This window comes from Ostrea edulis, chromosome 1 (genome assembly GCF_947568905.1).
Source record: "Ostrea edulis chromosome 1, xbOstEdul1.1, whole genome shotgun sequence".
Taxonomy (NCBI): domain Eukaryota; kingdom Metazoa; phylum Mollusca; class Bivalvia; order Ostreida; family Ostreidae; genus Ostrea; species Ostrea edulis.
The window spans coordinates 107,541,441-107,559,848 of NC_079164.1; the positions used below are offsets into that span (position 1 = coordinate 107,541,441).

At 34.9% G+C, this 18,408-nt stretch overlaps 2 protein-coding genes across 6 annotated transcripts in view; one reads left to right on the forward strand and one right to left on the reverse strand.

Moving 5' to 3' along the window:
• LOC125666820 (receptor-interacting serine/threonine-protein kinase 1-like) overlaps nucleotides 1-18,408 on the forward strand; it is a 542,042-nt gene that overhangs the window by 172,513 nt on the left and 351,121 nt on the right. The gene's annotated exons all lie outside the window — the stretch shown is intronic.
• LOC125667031 (hepatocyte nuclear factor 4-gamma-like) overlaps nucleotides 3,470-18,408 on the reverse strand; it is a 33,358-nt gene continuing 18,419 nt past the window's right edge. For 3 of the 5 annotated variants that reach the window (XM_048900361.2, XM_048900330.2, XM_048900347.2), the window contains exons 2-7: nucleotides 8,804-9,094; nucleotides 8,389-8,504; nucleotides 7,884-8,033; nucleotides 7,098-7,338; nucleotides 6,592-6,828; nucleotides 3,470-5,694 (exon numbers count right to left, since the gene is read on the reverse strand). In XM_048900361.2, the coding sequence (XP_048756318.1) occupies nucleotides 5,291-5,694; nucleotides 6,592-6,828; nucleotides 7,098-7,338; nucleotides 7,884-8,033; nucleotides 8,389-8,504; nucleotides 8,804-9,094 (1,439 nt within the window). In that variant the 3' untranslated portion in view covers nucleotides 3,470-5,290. Of the gene's footprint in view, nucleotides 5,695-6,591; nucleotides 6,829-7,097; nucleotides 7,339-7,883; nucleotides 8,034-8,388; nucleotides 8,505-8,803; nucleotides 9,095-9,248; nucleotides 12,236-13,432; nucleotides 13,491-18,408 lie in introns of those variants that run through there. The other 2 variants (XM_048900353.2, XM_048900339.2) reach the window with 2 other exon arrangements.

Below are 18,408 nucleotides of genomic sequence, written 5' to 3' on the forward strand. Positions count from 1 at the left end.
TGGTAAAGGATAGGGCTTTCATATGTCATATGACAAGACCTTCCTTTTAATACCCAAGTGCTTGACCTTGGAACATTTCTTTGTTGCTACAGGGGGCATAGTGTTTCCCAAGCACATCTCGTTTCATTTTGTAGATTCCGCCTGGATTTTAGAGAATGCCTTGGCATGAATACATAATGGTTGCTGTGGTTTTGGGGTAATAAATAACATATCAAGATGGAGGGCATTTGTTGTTTATTGGGGGAGGAATAAACCCTCAGGTGTTGTTTATTGGGGGAGGAGTAAACCCTCAGGTGTTGTGTATTGGGGGAGGAGTAAACCCTCAGGTGCTGTGTATTGGGGGAGGAATAAAGCCTCAGGTGTTGTGTATTGAGGGAGGAATAAACCCTTGGGTGTTGTTTAGTGGGGGAGGAATAAACCCTCAGGTGTTGTTTAGTGGGGGAGGAATAAACCCTCAGGTGTTGTTCATTGGGGGAGGAGTAAACCCTCAGGTGTTGTTTATTGGGGGAGGAATAAACCCTCAGGTGTTGTTTATTGGGGAGGAGTAAACACTCAGGTGTTGTGTATTGGGGGAGGAATAAACCCTCAGGTGTTGTTTAGTGGGGGAGGAATAAACCCTCAGGTGTTGTTCATTGGGGGAGGAGTAAACCCTCAGGTGTTGTTTATTGGGGGAGGAATAAACCCTCAGGTGTTGTTTATTGGGGAGGAGTAAACACTCAGGTGTTGTGTATTGGGGGAGGAATAAACCCTCAGGTGTTGTTTAGTGGGGGAGGAATAAACCCTCAGGTGTTGTTCATTGGGGGAGGAGTAAACCCTCAGGTGTTGTTTAGTGGGGGAGGAATAAACCCTCAGGTGTTGTTTAGTGGGGGAGGAATAAACCCTCAGGTGTTGTTCATTGGGGGAGGAGTAAACCCTCAGGTGTTGTTTATTGGGGGAGGAGTAAACCCTCGGGTGTTGTGTATTGGGGGAGGAGTAAACCCTTGGGTGTTGTTTAGTGGGGGAGGAATAAACCCTCAGGTGTTGTTTAGTGGGGGAGGAATAAACCCCCAGGTGTTGTGTATTGGGGGAGGAGTAAACCCTCAGGTGCTGTGTATTGGGGGAGGAATAAAGCCTCAGGTGTTGTGTATTGAGGGAGGAATAAACCCCCAGGTGTTGTTTAGTGGGGGAGGAATAAACCCTTGGGTGTTGTTTAGTGGGGGAGGAATAAACCCTCAGGTGTTGTTTATTGGGGGAGGAATAAACCCTCAGGTGTTGTTTATTGGGGAGGAGTAAACACTCAGGTGTTGTGTATTGGGGGAGGAATAAACCCTCAGGTGTTGTTTAGTGGGGGAGGAATAAACCCTCAGGTGTTGTTCATTGGGGGAGGAATAAACTCAGGTGTTGTTTATTGGGGGAGGTATACCTCTCATGTAGTGTAACATTGGGGTCCACAGTGTCTGCCAGACTGGGGGACCCTCCACCTCTTTTAAAAGGAGGGGAGACTCATCTTGGAGTACTCTGTGTCAGCAGTAGTATCAACCAGGGAGCAATCTTAGGGAAACAGGGTAAACAGATATTTCAACCATTCAACCCCTGTCCACATGTTTTCTAACATTGGGACTTCACTGGCACTTGTGCACAACACAAGGCCCCCATCTTGCCCTTTATGCACCTTGTGTGTTGGTATCTCGGTTGTTTCCCCCAGAGCTGTGTATTTAGTAAGCAATACAGCCAATTATCTCCAATTTCCTGTTATATGTACTGCTTATGTTTGGCTGGTACGACATTCCATGATATCAATAAATGGGTAAATCATGTTGGTGTTATGGGTTTTGTTTCCATGGTAATGGTTCAAACCCAACAGTCGGATGGAATTTTGTGTATATCCCCCATGGGTTTGACTACTAGTTGACCAAGTCACTTCAGCCTAAGGGGGTCAGGTGCCCCTAGGTGGATATATCGACTGTTCAATTAAAATACTCTATACAGTCTACTCCACTTATATTGGAAGTCGGTTATATTGAAATATCTGTTATATTGAAGTTAAATCAAATCCCCCAGTAGCAATATTTGTGTATTTCAGCATTGGTTATATTGAACTTTGAATATAACGAAGAATTCAGGTTGGTCCCCTGAATTTCATTATATCTGGAGTAGACTGTATATGCATATAGAAGTCTCAAAAGAACAAATATCACTTGCCTTGTACAGGTGGCAGACGAGCACCCCTGAACACATCCTTGTTAAGCACACTTCAATATCTAGTTCTTATGACCCAAAGTTTGTTGCGTATTTTTACTTGTCGTAACGCATCCTAAGATGTACCTGAGCATTTTATGGACTACCAGTGTGAAGTTTCACAAATTGATGTATATATTGCTTTCTCTTTGTCATTCATTGAAGGAGTTGCAATTTGTCACATGATGCAGGGGAGACAGGTTTTTGTGCTGTCTGTCCGTCTGTCGTTCCATCACAAAATCTTGTGAGTGCTTCTCCCCCTTTATGGCTTATCAGGTTAACTTGAAAGCTTCATTGCCATTTGTAGATGTGCATATTGTTGGGACAGGAGGATTGAATTATTTTCCTCAAAATGATAGTACATGTAGATCTAAGAGGGGTGGAGGATGTAAAATAGCTTGTGAACACTACTCCTATATGTACATGTAGATCTAAGAGGGGTGGAGGATGTAAAATAGCTTGTGAACACTACTCCTATATGTACATGTAGATCTAAGAGGGGTGGAGGATGTAAAATAGCTTGTGAACACTACTCCTATATGTACATGTAGATCTAAGAGGGGTGGAGGATGTAAAATAGCTTGTGAACACTACTCCTATATGTACATGTAGATCTAAGAGGGGTGGAGGATGTAAAATAGCTTGTGAACACTACTCCTATATGTACATGTAGATCTAAGAGGGGTGGAGGATGTAAAATAGCTTGTGAACACTACTCCTTGGGGTGGAGGATGTAAAATAGCTTGTGAACACTACTCCTATATGGCTAATTGGGTATACTTGAGACTTTGCACAATGCTTCATTGCCATTTGTAGATGTGGATATTGTTGGGACATAAGGATCCAATTATTTTCCTAAAAGTTATAGTGGATCTATGAGGAGTGGAGGGTGTAAAATAGTTTGTGAACACTTCTCCTGTGTGGCTTAACAGAGTACATAATGGCTCTGTTCCTGCTCATGCTTTCTCCTCCATATCATGCAGTACATTAAGGGGAGGTTTCATTTGGTGCACTTCCAATTTGGGGAGGTGGGAGACATTTGTTTTTCATAAAAACAATCTCTAGTCTTATGTAAAATGTTGTAGCGACTCCTTCATTAGTTGTATTATATGTTGCTTTAGATCTTCCGTTATTTACTCCTCAATAATGACCAGTTTTATTCTTTATAATGGAGTCGAGTTTTCTTATTTATATTGATTTTGGGCAGGCAATCCTGGAATTGTTTTGATAGCACAATAAAAAAAATCAACCCTTTATTTCATGCTATAATTTATTCCGTAAAAATAGTATTTGATCCATTTGTCAAACATGCATTTTCTTTAAATACAAAAATATATAGATTTTAATCATATAACAATACAATAATTGAACATTTTGGACCATCTATGACAGTTTAATACAAGATGTACACCACATTGTTTTTATTTTTGCATTGATAATGGCACTTGGTCCTTTGCAGAAAAACGATATTCCTGCCAAGCTTAAAATCACAGTTAATCACATTGGTTTAGGAATTTCTTGATGTCATTTTGCAACTACTCTTTCCGACAGTTTACGTGTTTGCTTCATTGACTAAAAATAACACTAACTATCAAGCATCCTGTTGGCATCTCACAACTTTCACAAGAATTTAAAAATTTGCACAGTTGCTCATGAAACGTGTACAAAATAAAATACTGATTTCGAGATGACTTCCATTCTTATGGAAACACAATATAAAACATTTGAAACAAAACATAAGGGTTAAAATGTTAAAATGAAGCTTTTTTCTGTGAAGGTAGGGTAACTATTATATACAAAGGAATTAGAGTGTATCATGTATACACTAGCATGAGATATCAATGAAGCATCATTCAAAGAAAGTGACTACCTTCATATATGTATCAACACTTCACCACAAGTTACATCCCTTGTCTGCCATCTTGTGGTGAAAATAATCGTTTTTTTAAATGTTGGCTATTGTAATTTTTTGATCTGTAGCTCTGACATTTGTAATTTTTTCATCAAATTCAGACAACTGCATTGATGTTCCAGGGTGGGATAATCTATAAAATTGTATGAAAACTTAATAATTAGCTACATCGCTTACATTTAGTAGGGTAAAGAAGGAAAACTTAGCATTCTGATTAAAATCAGATCCTTTGATCTGCTCACGTGGGTTTTAATCAGATTGGAAAATTTAGCTACTCACCAACTTATTTTGGCTGACCTTGTAAAAGGAGACAATTCAACTTATGGTTTGATACATGTATTCAAAATTAGCTGTTTCACAGTCCTAGGTGTCCATTAGGGCACTCAAATTCACAACTTACAACAATCACAGTGTGCATTTTCATTATAGCAGGTCAAAGTGGTGAAGTTTTATTAATTAAGTGTCACTAATTTGATTACAAGATAGAAACAAAACACAAATGTATCTGTGTATGAAAGATGCTATGGATCAATGGTTTTCTGAAATGTACAAGGTGATCAAAAATATTTGAAACTTTACTGAAAATGTCATGGATATATCAAATCAACATATTCAAAGTAATTACAGGTATTCATGATTTACATGTACGACTAATATTTACACGGAATTTATTTACAAGGAGATTCTGATTCAGTGAAAAATGGAGTTTATTGTGTATTGCATTATGACCTCATGAAAGTCTTTATTCAATTTTATTCTAATTGATGATGAAATAAATATGGTAAAGTATGTGGGCATTATTCTAGTGTATTTTACTAAATAATTTCAACATGTCAATGCCGCAGACTGGCTGCAATTTATACAAGTGTAAAAAAGACTGTCAGACATTAAAAATTACTCATTCAATTTGACATTGACTAGAGGTAATTGAAAATACACAGATATTGCTTTCATACGATATACCATCAAATAAATGATTGCCATCCACAATGACGTAAAATTAAACATACAATTATGTATATTGGTAAGGAATTCAAACTTAAATCCAGTAACAAATGAAAACATTGTACATAAAAAAAATATGTGTACCAAACCACTGATTATAAAAGCTGACTTCAAATGCTTGTAAGTACATGCATATACAATTCACAAACCAATCCATTATGAAGACACTTCCTGTTTAAATGAATACGATGACCCATTGACTTTACTATATGATTCTGTTGACAGTGGAGGAGATGAGATCGGGGAACTGTGCTGTTGTATTGCCAGGTGGTCAATATTCGATGTCATTGCCGAGGCTGTAAGAAGGTGGTCAGCCGTTGTTAAAGGGGGTGTCGGTGTCTGTATGCTGTGATGCAATCCAAGATTTAAGGGACTTCCCATGGGAGAAGTCTGGCTGTTGTTTGGAGAAATACAGGTGTGGGGAGATGGAATGGTGGCAGTGGCAAGGGAGAGTACATCTGTACTCTGGGAGATTTGGTCGTTGAAGTTGTTGACAAGCAGTGATGGTTGTAATGTTGTGGGAGTTGTTGAGCCTGTGCTATTGTTCTCTGGAGCTGCTCCTGTGAAATATTCATTTACAGATTGCATAAAATGATATAGACACAATTCTATAATATCTGTTATATAAAGGGTTAAAGATCACAAGAGGCCCACAGGCCTTATCGGTCACCTGAGTACTAGTTGAAAGGATCACTAGCCCCAAGGGCTATGGAATCTTTGATTATTTTCCTGTTCTGCATATCTTAGCCAAATTCTTATATTCAGCAGCAGTATAAAACAAGATGTTCTTAAAACACAAAAACAGAAATATCCCTAAAAGTGCCCATACTGATGCAAGACTTTACATATAATCATTTACACATTATATTAACACTGTATGACTATTTTGGCGCCATCCTAGAATCAGAACCCTGGGGTTGTTAAAGTCATTGTGACTTTGATTAATACACCCCTTTTTGCTTTTCCTAAATATGCATTTATTTTTATACAGTATCAACAAAATTAAAGAAGTCTTTTAAAGTATCAACAAAATTAAAGAAGTCTTTTAAATGATAAAGACAATAATCATTATGATAATGTTGGCTCCACCCTGGAACCAAAACCCCTAACTTTGGGATCATGAATTTTACAATTACAGATGTGCTGCTGTAAAGAAGAATTTAAAAAAAAAAGGTCAATTTTTGGCAGTTTTGCCCTGCCTCTGAAGCCACAAGGGTGCAGGAGTCTTGAAAATTACAATTTATATCCCCCTTGTTTCAAAGATGCTTCATACCGACTTTGAAAAGAATTGGAATTGTAGTTATCAAGAAGTTAAAAATGCTCAATTGTACATACACCACGAACAAAGGACAACAACGGGTGCAGATCATAAATAGGTCATCTGAATCATTCAGGTGACCTAACAAAAGCATCAATCAGTATTCAAATGAAATTGCAAAATTAAGTTCATGACTTACCTCCAAGTAGCATCTCCTGCAAAAGATTGTCAATCCTAGCCATTCCAAACAGCTTGGCAAACTGCACCTGTTCAATCATCTGCCATGTGATGCTCTGAAGTGGGGGCAGCATCAGCAAGATTTCTCCAAAGCGCCCCCTGGTGTCATATTGGCGGTCGTTGATGTAGTCCTCTAAGTTCACTTGAACTTGGTAGCGAAAGCTTTTGATTTTCTGAGGATCACCAAGTCCTTTGGCATCTGAAAATCATGGTATCATATTGATGCAATTATATTTTCCCTGGTATTTTGAGTACACAATAAAAAAGTTTTAGGTTTTGTAAGAAAAGAATATTAGTTATGATAATATTTATTAAGAAATTAAATGTACTGGTACATACTATATGTATCCTTACTCATTTTCTATTGATTTACAAACCCATTTTATATATGAGATAAAAAAAAAAATTCTGTATTGTCATGACTGATTCTCTGGCAATCAAGAATTATAAGACAGTTTCATTATTTACCTGGATCAAAGAAAACAATTGCTTTCAAACAGGCAAATTCTGATTCATCCATCTGTACATCTTTCATTGGTTGAACCAATTCATCTAATATTCTGCTGGCGACGCGACCTATCTCCACTTCTGGGGTATTCCTGGGAATGATGGCATCATTACCTAGCAACAAAACATCCTTGACCCCTAAGGAACGTCTGGCCACACCCATAATCAGATGCTCTCCTGCATGTGCTCTTAGCAAGGCAACCTGAAACAATTATTGCAGATCGCTAGCAAAAATTTCAAAGCAGAATAAGTGTAGTAAGTTAACTGTTCTATATGTCAATGTGAACAAATATCTATTGATATTGTGTAGTGTATTTGTATGTATTTACATTTCCAATGTTTTTGCCTTCGATATCTTTACCGACTGTAATGATAGTTATTTCCTCATGAACGCACTGCAGACGTGAACAATGTGTGTATGAATCTCTATAAATATAGTTTGTCTATTTCAATGGGTAGGAATTCCAACAGAAATGAAATAAAAAATGAATTTTGTTTTTGACATGAGGGTGTGACCTGCAACACTTCACGTTGGCGTACTTTTCATGAAGTATGCTGGTGTGAAGCATCACAATTCATGCCCTCATGTATTTAAAAAAAAATAATTCTTAAACGAAAAAAATAAAATAACTATAAACTAGCATATTAAGGAAGAGAGTCTATGTGGAAAGAACATATAGAACAGTATGTCGATACTCTGATACGGGGTGTTGATTGTACAGGTAGTATCTTTCCTAGGGTAGTTACCTGGTCATCCAGGGTAAGCTCACAGAAACAGGGTATGTATTTGGCCCACTCCACTAGTATTAGTAGCTGCTGTTTCATAGACTCACACACATCATCAGCTGTGGCCACCAATTTCTGAGAAAGATCTGTGTTGATTGTTGGAGATGTCATCTGTCAATAAAAATACCAGACATGAGTATACAGCAGTTTGTGGAAGGTCTGGTGACCCCTTTGAATGATTAATCATTAATGGTAATTTTTCAAAAGAAAAAGATTTATAATCATATGACTGAATTAACATCTACACACCTTAAGCTCAGAGTCACAATATTCTTGTATCAAAAATGTTCTAACACCATAAAATCATTCATTTTTGTGGAGACTCCTTATGTACAGGAGAAACTGAACAACAAATCCTCAACCACAGGAAATGAAGACCACCCACCCCCCGATATACATTCTACATGTCAATCTACACTACGGTCTGAATCAGAGCGTTTCCACACTGAACAGAGAAGATACCGACCTGTCTGGAGAGAATCTCAGCATTCAGCAGTGTACTAACAGACAAAGAGTTTGTCTGGTTCACATCTTCATAGCTGGTTCTTCTCACACTGATTCGATCTCGCTCGTTCTGTACAGCTGTTGAGAAATTTTTAAAGCATGGATGTAAATATCATCACTGGTAAATGAAATCTGAATCCAAATGTTCCTAATGCCAGCTCGAAGTTTGACATCTATGTCCACAGGGGAAAACTTTCATTATTAAAGTATCAAATAGATTTCTTTTGCCACATGGAATCATGAAATCTTCTTAAATAGCTTAAGTCTCTGTCCTCTTGTGAAAATGACAAAATCTACACCAAATTCCGATAATAATACAAAATAATAAATCACTGTATGTGTAGACGTGATACAAAAACCCCCCCAATAAATCTTACCTTCTTTTTTCATTCCTGCTCGGAAGCACTTTCGGAGTCGGCAGTATCGACACTGGTTTCTTTTATCTTTGTCCACCACGCAGCCTCTGTTAAAACGACAAGAGTAGACGTGGTTTTTCCGTACACTTCGTCGGAAGAAACCCTTACAACCATCACAACTAGATGCTCCATAATGTTTTCCTGTGGCCCGGTCTCCACAGATGGCACAGAACTGGCTCATCCCCTGGGTAGGGGAGGTACTCCCGGCAGATGGCATGGGGCCCAGTGCTCCCATTGTCATCTCGGGGGAATCTAAAAAGTACAAAAATTTTCTCCTCAAATTTCTTAAGAAAATTTCAAATACACCCCAAAATCTGAAGACTGGGTTTTGCTAAATTAGAACTCTATGTACAAGTTTTGGAGAATCGTACAATTGACCAACCATCAATCTGTCACGTTCTTTTACCTGGGTCATATTCATAATAATATTGATGCTGTATAGCTGCCCCTAAATAGCTGTATAAGAAACTATCACTGTCTCTCATTGTCATAGAATAGACCATTAAAGCGAAACAAAGATATCTGGGACAATGGTCAGTGCAGAACACCTCTGACAGTAACCTAATACTGGAAAATGAATTCCACTTTTCTGTCGGATTATATAGTAGCTGCCCATGCAGATGTCTGAGCAAGTCACATGATGACAACAAGTCTCAAAGACACACCTCTCCGGGATCTGGTAAAACCTGAATGGACTATTGCTTAATTGTTTATCTTTACACTTCACAAATAGATAAGACTTAATGGCAAAACGATAATTTTGTATGACAAAACCATAGTATACGCTTTTGTTAAAAGAAAAACCATTTATTTTCACATGTATATATACTGTGTAAATAGTATGCACTGCAAATTGCTGGGTTTTCATTTGTAATTTTTCTTTTCCTTCAAAATTATATTATTCATATGAATGTATAACTGATAATAATTATGCTATCAATCGTTTATCAGTGGGTGACTGATAAGGGACTTAAGAAATATTTGTGTGTGTGTGTGGTAACCTAAGGAATGCAAACATGATTGACACTTCAACAAGTAGATTCACACCTGAAACTGTTACAGAAGATGCCTTTATCTACAAATATTTGTCTATGCTGATTAATTCTGTTGATTTCTGAAATAATACAAAGCTACTGTCAAAAACTGCACCATGACATCATAACATCCAAGAAAGGACACTGTAGCTGCAATAATGTAGCCCTCTCCAATTTTTTTTTTACTTTGATGCTTTTGTTTTGAAAAAAGAAAAAGAAAAAATAAATTCAAAGAGGGTTATATTATTGCAGCTAAGGACACTGCTAAAACATATATTACTGGTATATATAGTCAACATATATTACTAGTAAATATAGTCTGTGATTAAATGCCAGATAATTGTGAATAAGATAGTTAAACAATGTAACCCCCCCCCCCCACTGTTGTAAGTTATGAAAAGGTTTTTTTAACTTTAAAAATTCTTTCATTGTCCATTTCTTTCGATTTTATTTTTGCCCATTATAAAAGGATGAATCTAAAATTAGATGAATTTAAAATTGACAAATTATGAGAGAGAGAGAGAGAGAGAGAGAGAGAGAGAGAGAGAGAGAGAGAGAACTTGATTGATACTTATAGTGCCCATACAAAATACAAAGTAATTTCTACACAGTTACATGTACATTATCATCGATAAAAATCTCGGTGTTAATCCAAGTGTTTTGTGCATAATTCTGAGGGTATGTTGATGTAAAACCTTGTAATTACATTTTCATAAAAGGTAAATGTAAATGATCCCCCTAAATCAAAGAACATGTTGGACAAATTATGAAATTACCAAACAAAAATACTGTTACTACAGACATATAATATAGTGCTTCTAAACCAACATTTAATTCATTGGGAAACAGGCTTGAGGGGTTAAACCTATTTCATTTAAAAAAATTTCAGTAGCTTAAATAAAGGCGTGACCCAGATTTGAAATAACCTTATAGAAGAAAACACATCAACACTTGCTGTAAAAGGCACTTTTAATCTGAAGTGTGCATGTACCTGTAACGGGGATTTTCATCATTGTAAACAAATGATACGAGTTGTTAATGCCTGCGCACAACAACTTCTTGTAAAAATTCTTTCATATAGTTATTATGGGGAAAAAATTAGTCAAACACTTTGGGAAAACCAAACTCTTAGAAAACAATGTGACCTCCAAATTCTTGTCAGCCCAACCTCTGTAAGAAGTAGGGACACTGCCAAAGAAAAGTCTAAGATCATCCCCACTTGAAATATCTATATCAGTAATATTCTCTGTATAGCCCCCTGAGTGGGCCAATGGATCAGTTAAATTTGGTTGTTTGTTGATTAGAGAATCTTGAAGAATCAAAATGCCTCTCATGTAGAATTCTGTCTTAGTTGAAATAATCTGTTTTTACCTGTAGAATCAGGTGTGATTTGGGTTTAACAATAAAGGTTCAAAATAGCAGATATACTCTGATGGTGAAAATATTACAATCCAAGCTTATTATGGAGATAAACTATCTTGTATTTACGAGCAGTATTAAAATTAATACTCTTGATGTAAAAATACCATATCTGTGACCAGATTGCAACTGTTTCCTTGAAAGATTAAGAAGAAACTCTTTTTTTCAATTGAGATTAGGTATCTTTCCACGCGAGAGTGAATTGTCAATTCTAATGCAATTGTTTTGTAATCTGCAGTTTGATTGGCTAATGTGCAGGGGTGTAAGGCAGTTAAACGAGCATTAATGAAATGGAAAGCTTTTGATTGTGATGCTATAACACAATGATTCAAAAACATAATTTCAAACGTAAACATTTCTTAATGTATTTCATAAAACAAAACTCAATGAATAAGATATAAACATCCAGGAAAATGCGAAATTGCATTAGAATAGGAATAACCATCTTCTTATTTGTTATTTGCGACCATTAATGCTGATTTAACAGTCCCAAAAATATATAGCTGTCATTTTGGTTTTGGAAATTTTTGTTGTAAAATTGTGATTTATTTCAATGACCAAAAAAAAAACAAAAACAAAAAACCAAATTATAAAGTTTATTAACTTTTGTTATTAATATTTGTGTTAAAAAACCTACACTGAGGCTCTGAATAAAGCAAAATTACACTATTGTTTTCTATACAAAGCTATATATTTAACAGAACCGAAAACTTTATTTTGATAAAAACTTAAACTAAGATTTATAAAGAACTATCATAATTGCACATTTTTACAGCTAATATAGCTTTAAACCAGAATTAACTGTCCCAAATAGCAAATAAGAAGATAGTATTCCCTGAGATGTAAAAATCGATAGAGATTGCTATGGATTCAATACTTGAAAAAAAAATATTGAAAAATATCTACCAGCAAGGAAATGATAACGATGAGGATTTTAAAAAAAAACTTGAAGCAAAAATAATTCTTTTAAAATGTACAATATTTACCCCAGGTTTAAGATTAACCCAATGGTTTAGAAGACAATCTAATTACCAGCATAATAAATATTCAAGCATCTTATTAGGAAGACACCCTCTACCAAATGAACATAAAAACATTATCAGAATTCAGGAAAACCTCACCCCAAAAGATCAAGTTTTCTATTGATAACTTTTGACTCGAGGTAGTGTCAAACTGAAGGATGAATGGCGGTGGGGGTTGTATCTTAAACTGAGCTAATTAAATTAACATCTCTTATCTCTCAATTGTATCAGGAATAAGAAAATCCTTAACGAGTTGAAGTTTTCTATGAATAACTGATTCAAAGTTTATCACACTGCAGGATGAGGGAGGAATGGAGCTACCATTAAAATACTCACACCTTACAGCATCATAACCCAACAGAAACCTATTGTCCATTACAATGCCATTGCGTTCATACAAATTTACTTCTATTTTTTCATCGAGACATTCAAAATATCATTATACTACATTTTATTTCATAATTCATATTCTTGTAATGAAATTATGGCTTTTAGAAATACTAAAATGAATAATTGACCCAGTTTTCTAATATTAAACTATTATTCAGGCACTAAGGAAATGTTTTTGATCAAAGTACCAAAATCAAAAGTCTAAATTTCAGTGAATTTTAAATATACTTACATACTTAATCATTTCAATTTAAAACACATGGTCTCTCTCTCTCCCTCTCTCTCTCTTTGAGTAATTAATCGAAATTTCAAATTAAAACTCATTCAAATGTGTTAACTGTGAGCATAAAATAGATTTCTTGATATAAATGAATAATTGATATTCATGTTAATTTGAAATCAGAATTCTTACTTTTACCTATAATACATTATCACAAATTTAAAGACCAATTCATTATCTCTCAGACAACATCACTCATGATTGCACGTTCTCACAAATTAGTGCTCAAAGGATCGAGATTTTGTAAAATAAGTACTCGTGCAATATAAGGCATACAGGTACAAAATAAATATATCAAAGATATTGTTTGTTGTTTGGTTATATCATATTATTAGGTTATTATCCCAACACACAGGTAACTCTACCTTTGGCCAAAAGGCCAAAGACCAAGAAACTGACTGCTCGGATCAGTTCTATCCATTAAATGTAGTATGCTACAACCTACCCAAGTGAATGTAAGTAATTCCATCCAGATTCATCAAAGCCATACTGATTTGAATAAGACTTATCCACAACTAAATAATTAATAAAACTGCTGCAAGGAGCTATGATGTGGCATTGATTCTATATTTAAATCTTGCATGTGGTATATGGATGCTCAATATTGATGAATATAGGTAGGATAAGGTTGCATACTGGGGTATGTCAGGGTTTAATCTGATAACACAATTATCATATCAAATATGATGTTTAATTAAACATTATGAGAGTAAACATATTCTTGGAAAACTTGACAGTATTAAGTTCAATTTTATCTTCTTATCTAAAAACAAAAATAAAAAGTTTCACAAGTTTTCACTAAAATAAAATTCACTTTATAGTGTAAAAATTTTCATAACCAGCCAAGAAAGGTCAAACAAATTACTGTACAAGATAGCAGATACCGATGTTAATGTTCTAACCTAGAAAATAATGACAAGTCACTGATCTAAAAGGCAAACTACATACCAAGCACATAGTGACTGTAATATTCAAAAACATAAAAAAGTGACTAGGATATACATGCTTTTATAAGCATATAATAGGTCCTCTCAAATATATGCTATTCATTGTAATATGATTTCAGAAATGAAACATTTATGAAGCATTTTATCGTCTGCCATCTGTATTTGAATGAAAACATCATTTCAAGTGGGTATTCGATACTTCAAAAATGTTGTGCCTTTGTGAACAAGAATAATATTTCTAACAATAGAATTATTCTGAAATAAAATGAATCTATATATGTATATATGTGCATTCATGAGGTCGCTCTCAATATTTGCAGAAAAGAAAATTTGGTGCAAAATTTAAATTTAGATGAAAAATTTCAAATTCTCCAGAAAAGAATTTATCTTAGCATTACCAACAATTACACATATAAACAAGAAACTTTTGAAAAATATATACCTCGCGAATGGCAGTATTTTAAATTTAGAATGTTTGTAATGATAGTGAGAAATATGGGTTATCTACTAGTCTGGGGCAACCATCATACTAAGTTTGATCTCTCAAGATACTGAGAAGACACTTCCAAATAACAGTCAATTTTAATCATGACCTTTGACCTTATGACTTCTATAGAGGGTATCGATATACGAAGTATGATGTCTGTCATCAATGGGTTCAAAAGATATTTTTATGTCCAGAGTAGTTTGACCTTTGACCTCAAAATTAATAGACGTCATCTACTCCTTAGAATGATGTCAGAAGGCAATATCTTTCTATGTCCAGTTTGGTCCTTGACCATCTGACCTCAAAATCAAATGGGGAGATCTACTTCTTAGGGAAATCAGTTTACCAAGTTCGATGTCTCTGAAACAAAGGGTTGTCAAAATATTAAGCAGACAACATCTTCCTGTGTCCAGAGTAGACTGACCCTTGACCTTGTGATCTCAAAATCAATAGAGGACATACACTCCTCACAGGAATTTGATGTCTGTCAAACATGATATTGCATGGACAACACTTGGTCTACTGACTGACCAGTGCAAATCAGTGTCTCTCCTATCTTATGGCGGACATAAAAAGGTTGTATAAAATATTCACCCTTCATCAAAATAAAGTAAACTTACTTTAAAAAGTTAAAAATAATTTTTGGAAGCCAAAATAAATCCAAATCATTTATAGTCCTTTAGTAACAAATAGCTATCTCTAAACAGAGTCTACAAATTTTAGTTTTTCTTAAAGTGATACATTGTGATGTAGATTTGCATGGCCATACATTTTAATCCCACTTCAATTTCATGCCTCTACAGTACGGGCCATAATCTTCAAAGATTAAAATTATTCAGTTATCTTGTTCTGGCTGTATTATAAACTTGTTTTTATCATTCAAATATCTCGGCTGATCTGCATTACTACTTTCAGTTTATTTCTATTAATGTTTAGGGTGGTTGCATTATGAATTTGAAAAGAAAATATTGATTACTTCTGTAAACCATACCTATAGTTAATTTAATGCAAAGGAATGTACCATTAAATCAATTAGCTTTAACCATGTTAGATTTCAATTTCAACAATGTTATATACAAAATTTTACAGAATGACCTTGACCTGGTCATTGAATGACGTTGGTTAAGGGTTAAGGTTGAACACCAGTACTAAGACTGTCCCAAATAAGTAAAATTAACAGTAAAATACTTTTTCCATTGATACTGGTATCAATTATTATAACTACACCCCTTTTAATAATAAAGGAAAAAAGTCTTAGATTAAATACTTCTCAAAAATTCCTAGACTATGGACACTTTACATCGGGTCTGGAGGGGTATAGCTTTAATCAACAAAGTGTGTATACACTTAAAATATGTCAAGTAATTGGACGCATAAACGTAGGCTCTGTAGATCAACTTTATGCACCATCTTGATAATGGATAAGAATGCTATCAAAAACAAAAAAGCTTAAAATTTGAACCTTTGAAAGTAAAAAAGCAACAGGAAGGTACCAAGAACTGGGAAAGCCAATGGAGATTCAAAATAAAGAATATTGTCAGCAGGAGTAAAGAAAAAAAGATTTTTTGAAGGTTTAATGCTTTTTGAAACATGATCCATAAAGCCACGTCACTCTATTGCCAGAATTTCTGACTGTGAGACCGTGTCAGTTTCCTAATTTCAAGATTAGTCTCCCTCTCCATTCTAACTATACATGTTTATAGTATCCATTCTAACTATACATGTTTATAGTATCCATTCTAACTATACATGTTTATAGTATCCATTCTAACTATACATGTTTATAGTATCCATTCTAACTATACATGTTTATTAGTGATGAAATGATTGTCGCTGACAATCGATTGTCGATCATTTTTGGCTCTTCGATTACGATTATCGAATCTATTTTTCATAATCGATTGTTGCCCATACATACACTAGTTGATATCTGATCCGAGATTCATCTGACTGTTATTCCCGCTTTTATATCGAGACATGTGCGGGGGAGAGTCAGAGTGGACTCCACATTGAAAAGTGGGAATTCAGTGGCACTGGTCAGCTGGTGTATATGATGCACATATCCATAAAACCCCCAAAATAATAAGCATTTATTAACTACATGTAAATACCGATTATATTGATCATTGATGGATACAGTTCTTCCGATTATGACCGATTATCGATTATGAAATTTTCCCGATTTTTCAACACTAATGCTTATCCGTTTGGTGTCCACAACTGAAGAGGAAGAATTTGAAACGAATAATGCACTTCTGATATACAAATCATAGTTAACCTTTAACTCCTGACACAGAGGCAATGAATTCCAAAATTTTGGTAGAGGCTACTTTCCTAATTATTTGCACTCAGTAATAGCTGTTTAAATTAGTTGTGTAATAATGTCAAGGATTTATTAGATGAAAAAGAAATAAAGCATTTCTACCATAAAGCTCTAGCACCATTTCACAAGTTTGGTAGAGGCAAACCTCAATAATATCATGCAGGTTGTTTGATGTCAAAGATTCAAAAAGATTTTTAAAAAAAAAACACAATGTACCTTTCCTATGTAAGCCATATTGATGCCACACCCTAAAACCAGAAATCATAAACACAGGCCTCATGTCAGAATTTCAAAATTTTGATAGAGGCTTAGAATCCACACTCATTATCATACTATGAATAAAGTTTGTGTGATAGATGTAACAGAATAAAGGAAGAATATTTTTAAAGAGGTTTGGCCCCCATCCCTCAGCCACAATAGAGATTAGGCCATCAAAATTCACAAGAATTGTTCTTCTTACCTTGGTATAGTTGCTAATAGTAAAAATGGGCTGAGTAGTATCTGAGAAGAAGTTAAAAATGTTCAAATGTTAAAGGTCATATATGAAGTTTCTCATTAATATATAATTTTTTATGATATTTCAGGTAAAATTTAAATGCCATCTATCTTGTTTATGCAAAAATCTTGGGGTATATTACCAGGTGTGTTTTAGAGTTAGCATATTCTGATAGTTCCTAGTTGTGGCAAGTAAAACTGCAAGGTCAACTTTTATGTATTAACAGAAGGTTGTGTAAATGTACTACAATATAAAATTAATAAACCTATTAAGGAAATCATACAAAATCTCTTCATATCAAGAAGATGAAAAAAAAGATAATTGTAAAAAACTTGGCAGAAATGTCGTTTATGACATTAATGCATACCAAAAATCAGAAACAAATAACAATTAGTCACATGACCTGAAACATTCACACAAGATGTCTGTTGAATCTAAGGTAGCACATCTTCAAGGCAAATACAACATTCAAAGATAAATATTAATAACAAGTACTTATAGTTATGAATTTCAGGTTTCTTTGGGTAGTGATATCTTGCTAATTTTCTTTTTTATGTATATAGTATGTAAACGACTGTACAAGTAATTAGTTTTACTTCATGGTACATGTACACTTATGTCATGGATGACTGATATTACATTTCATACTTAGAATTTCAGCAGTCTGAAAGTCAATATGATGTAATATTCTGCCCCCATTGACATCAGATCTCTCTATTTCACAAATCCATGCAAAATAAACAATTCAATGCCACCAAATGTGACAAGAGTCCAGAACTGGATGGTAAGGTACGACTTCTCACGGCCCCGTCACCTGCCAAGCACATCGTCCCCTCCTCTCCTGACTGACCAGAGAATCCCCTACATTACACAATTCATCATTCGTTTTTGTGTGATCAGCGGTAAATGATTGGGGACTTATCAGATAGTTGTGGCAAGTTCAATACTTTGTAAACCCAGATCAAACAGAATGGACAAGCCCTTATCAAGGAGTTTTGAAAGTCTGAGCTAGGAACTGCTGATTTACTTTATATTACAGATCTAAATAACTGTATACCAGAAATTATCACTTATTTATTAAAAAGACAAATAAACTAGGATTTGTTGTGATGAAAGCAAAATAACCATAAACCAAGAAATAAATCAAGATGTTTTTTGACCATTAGAA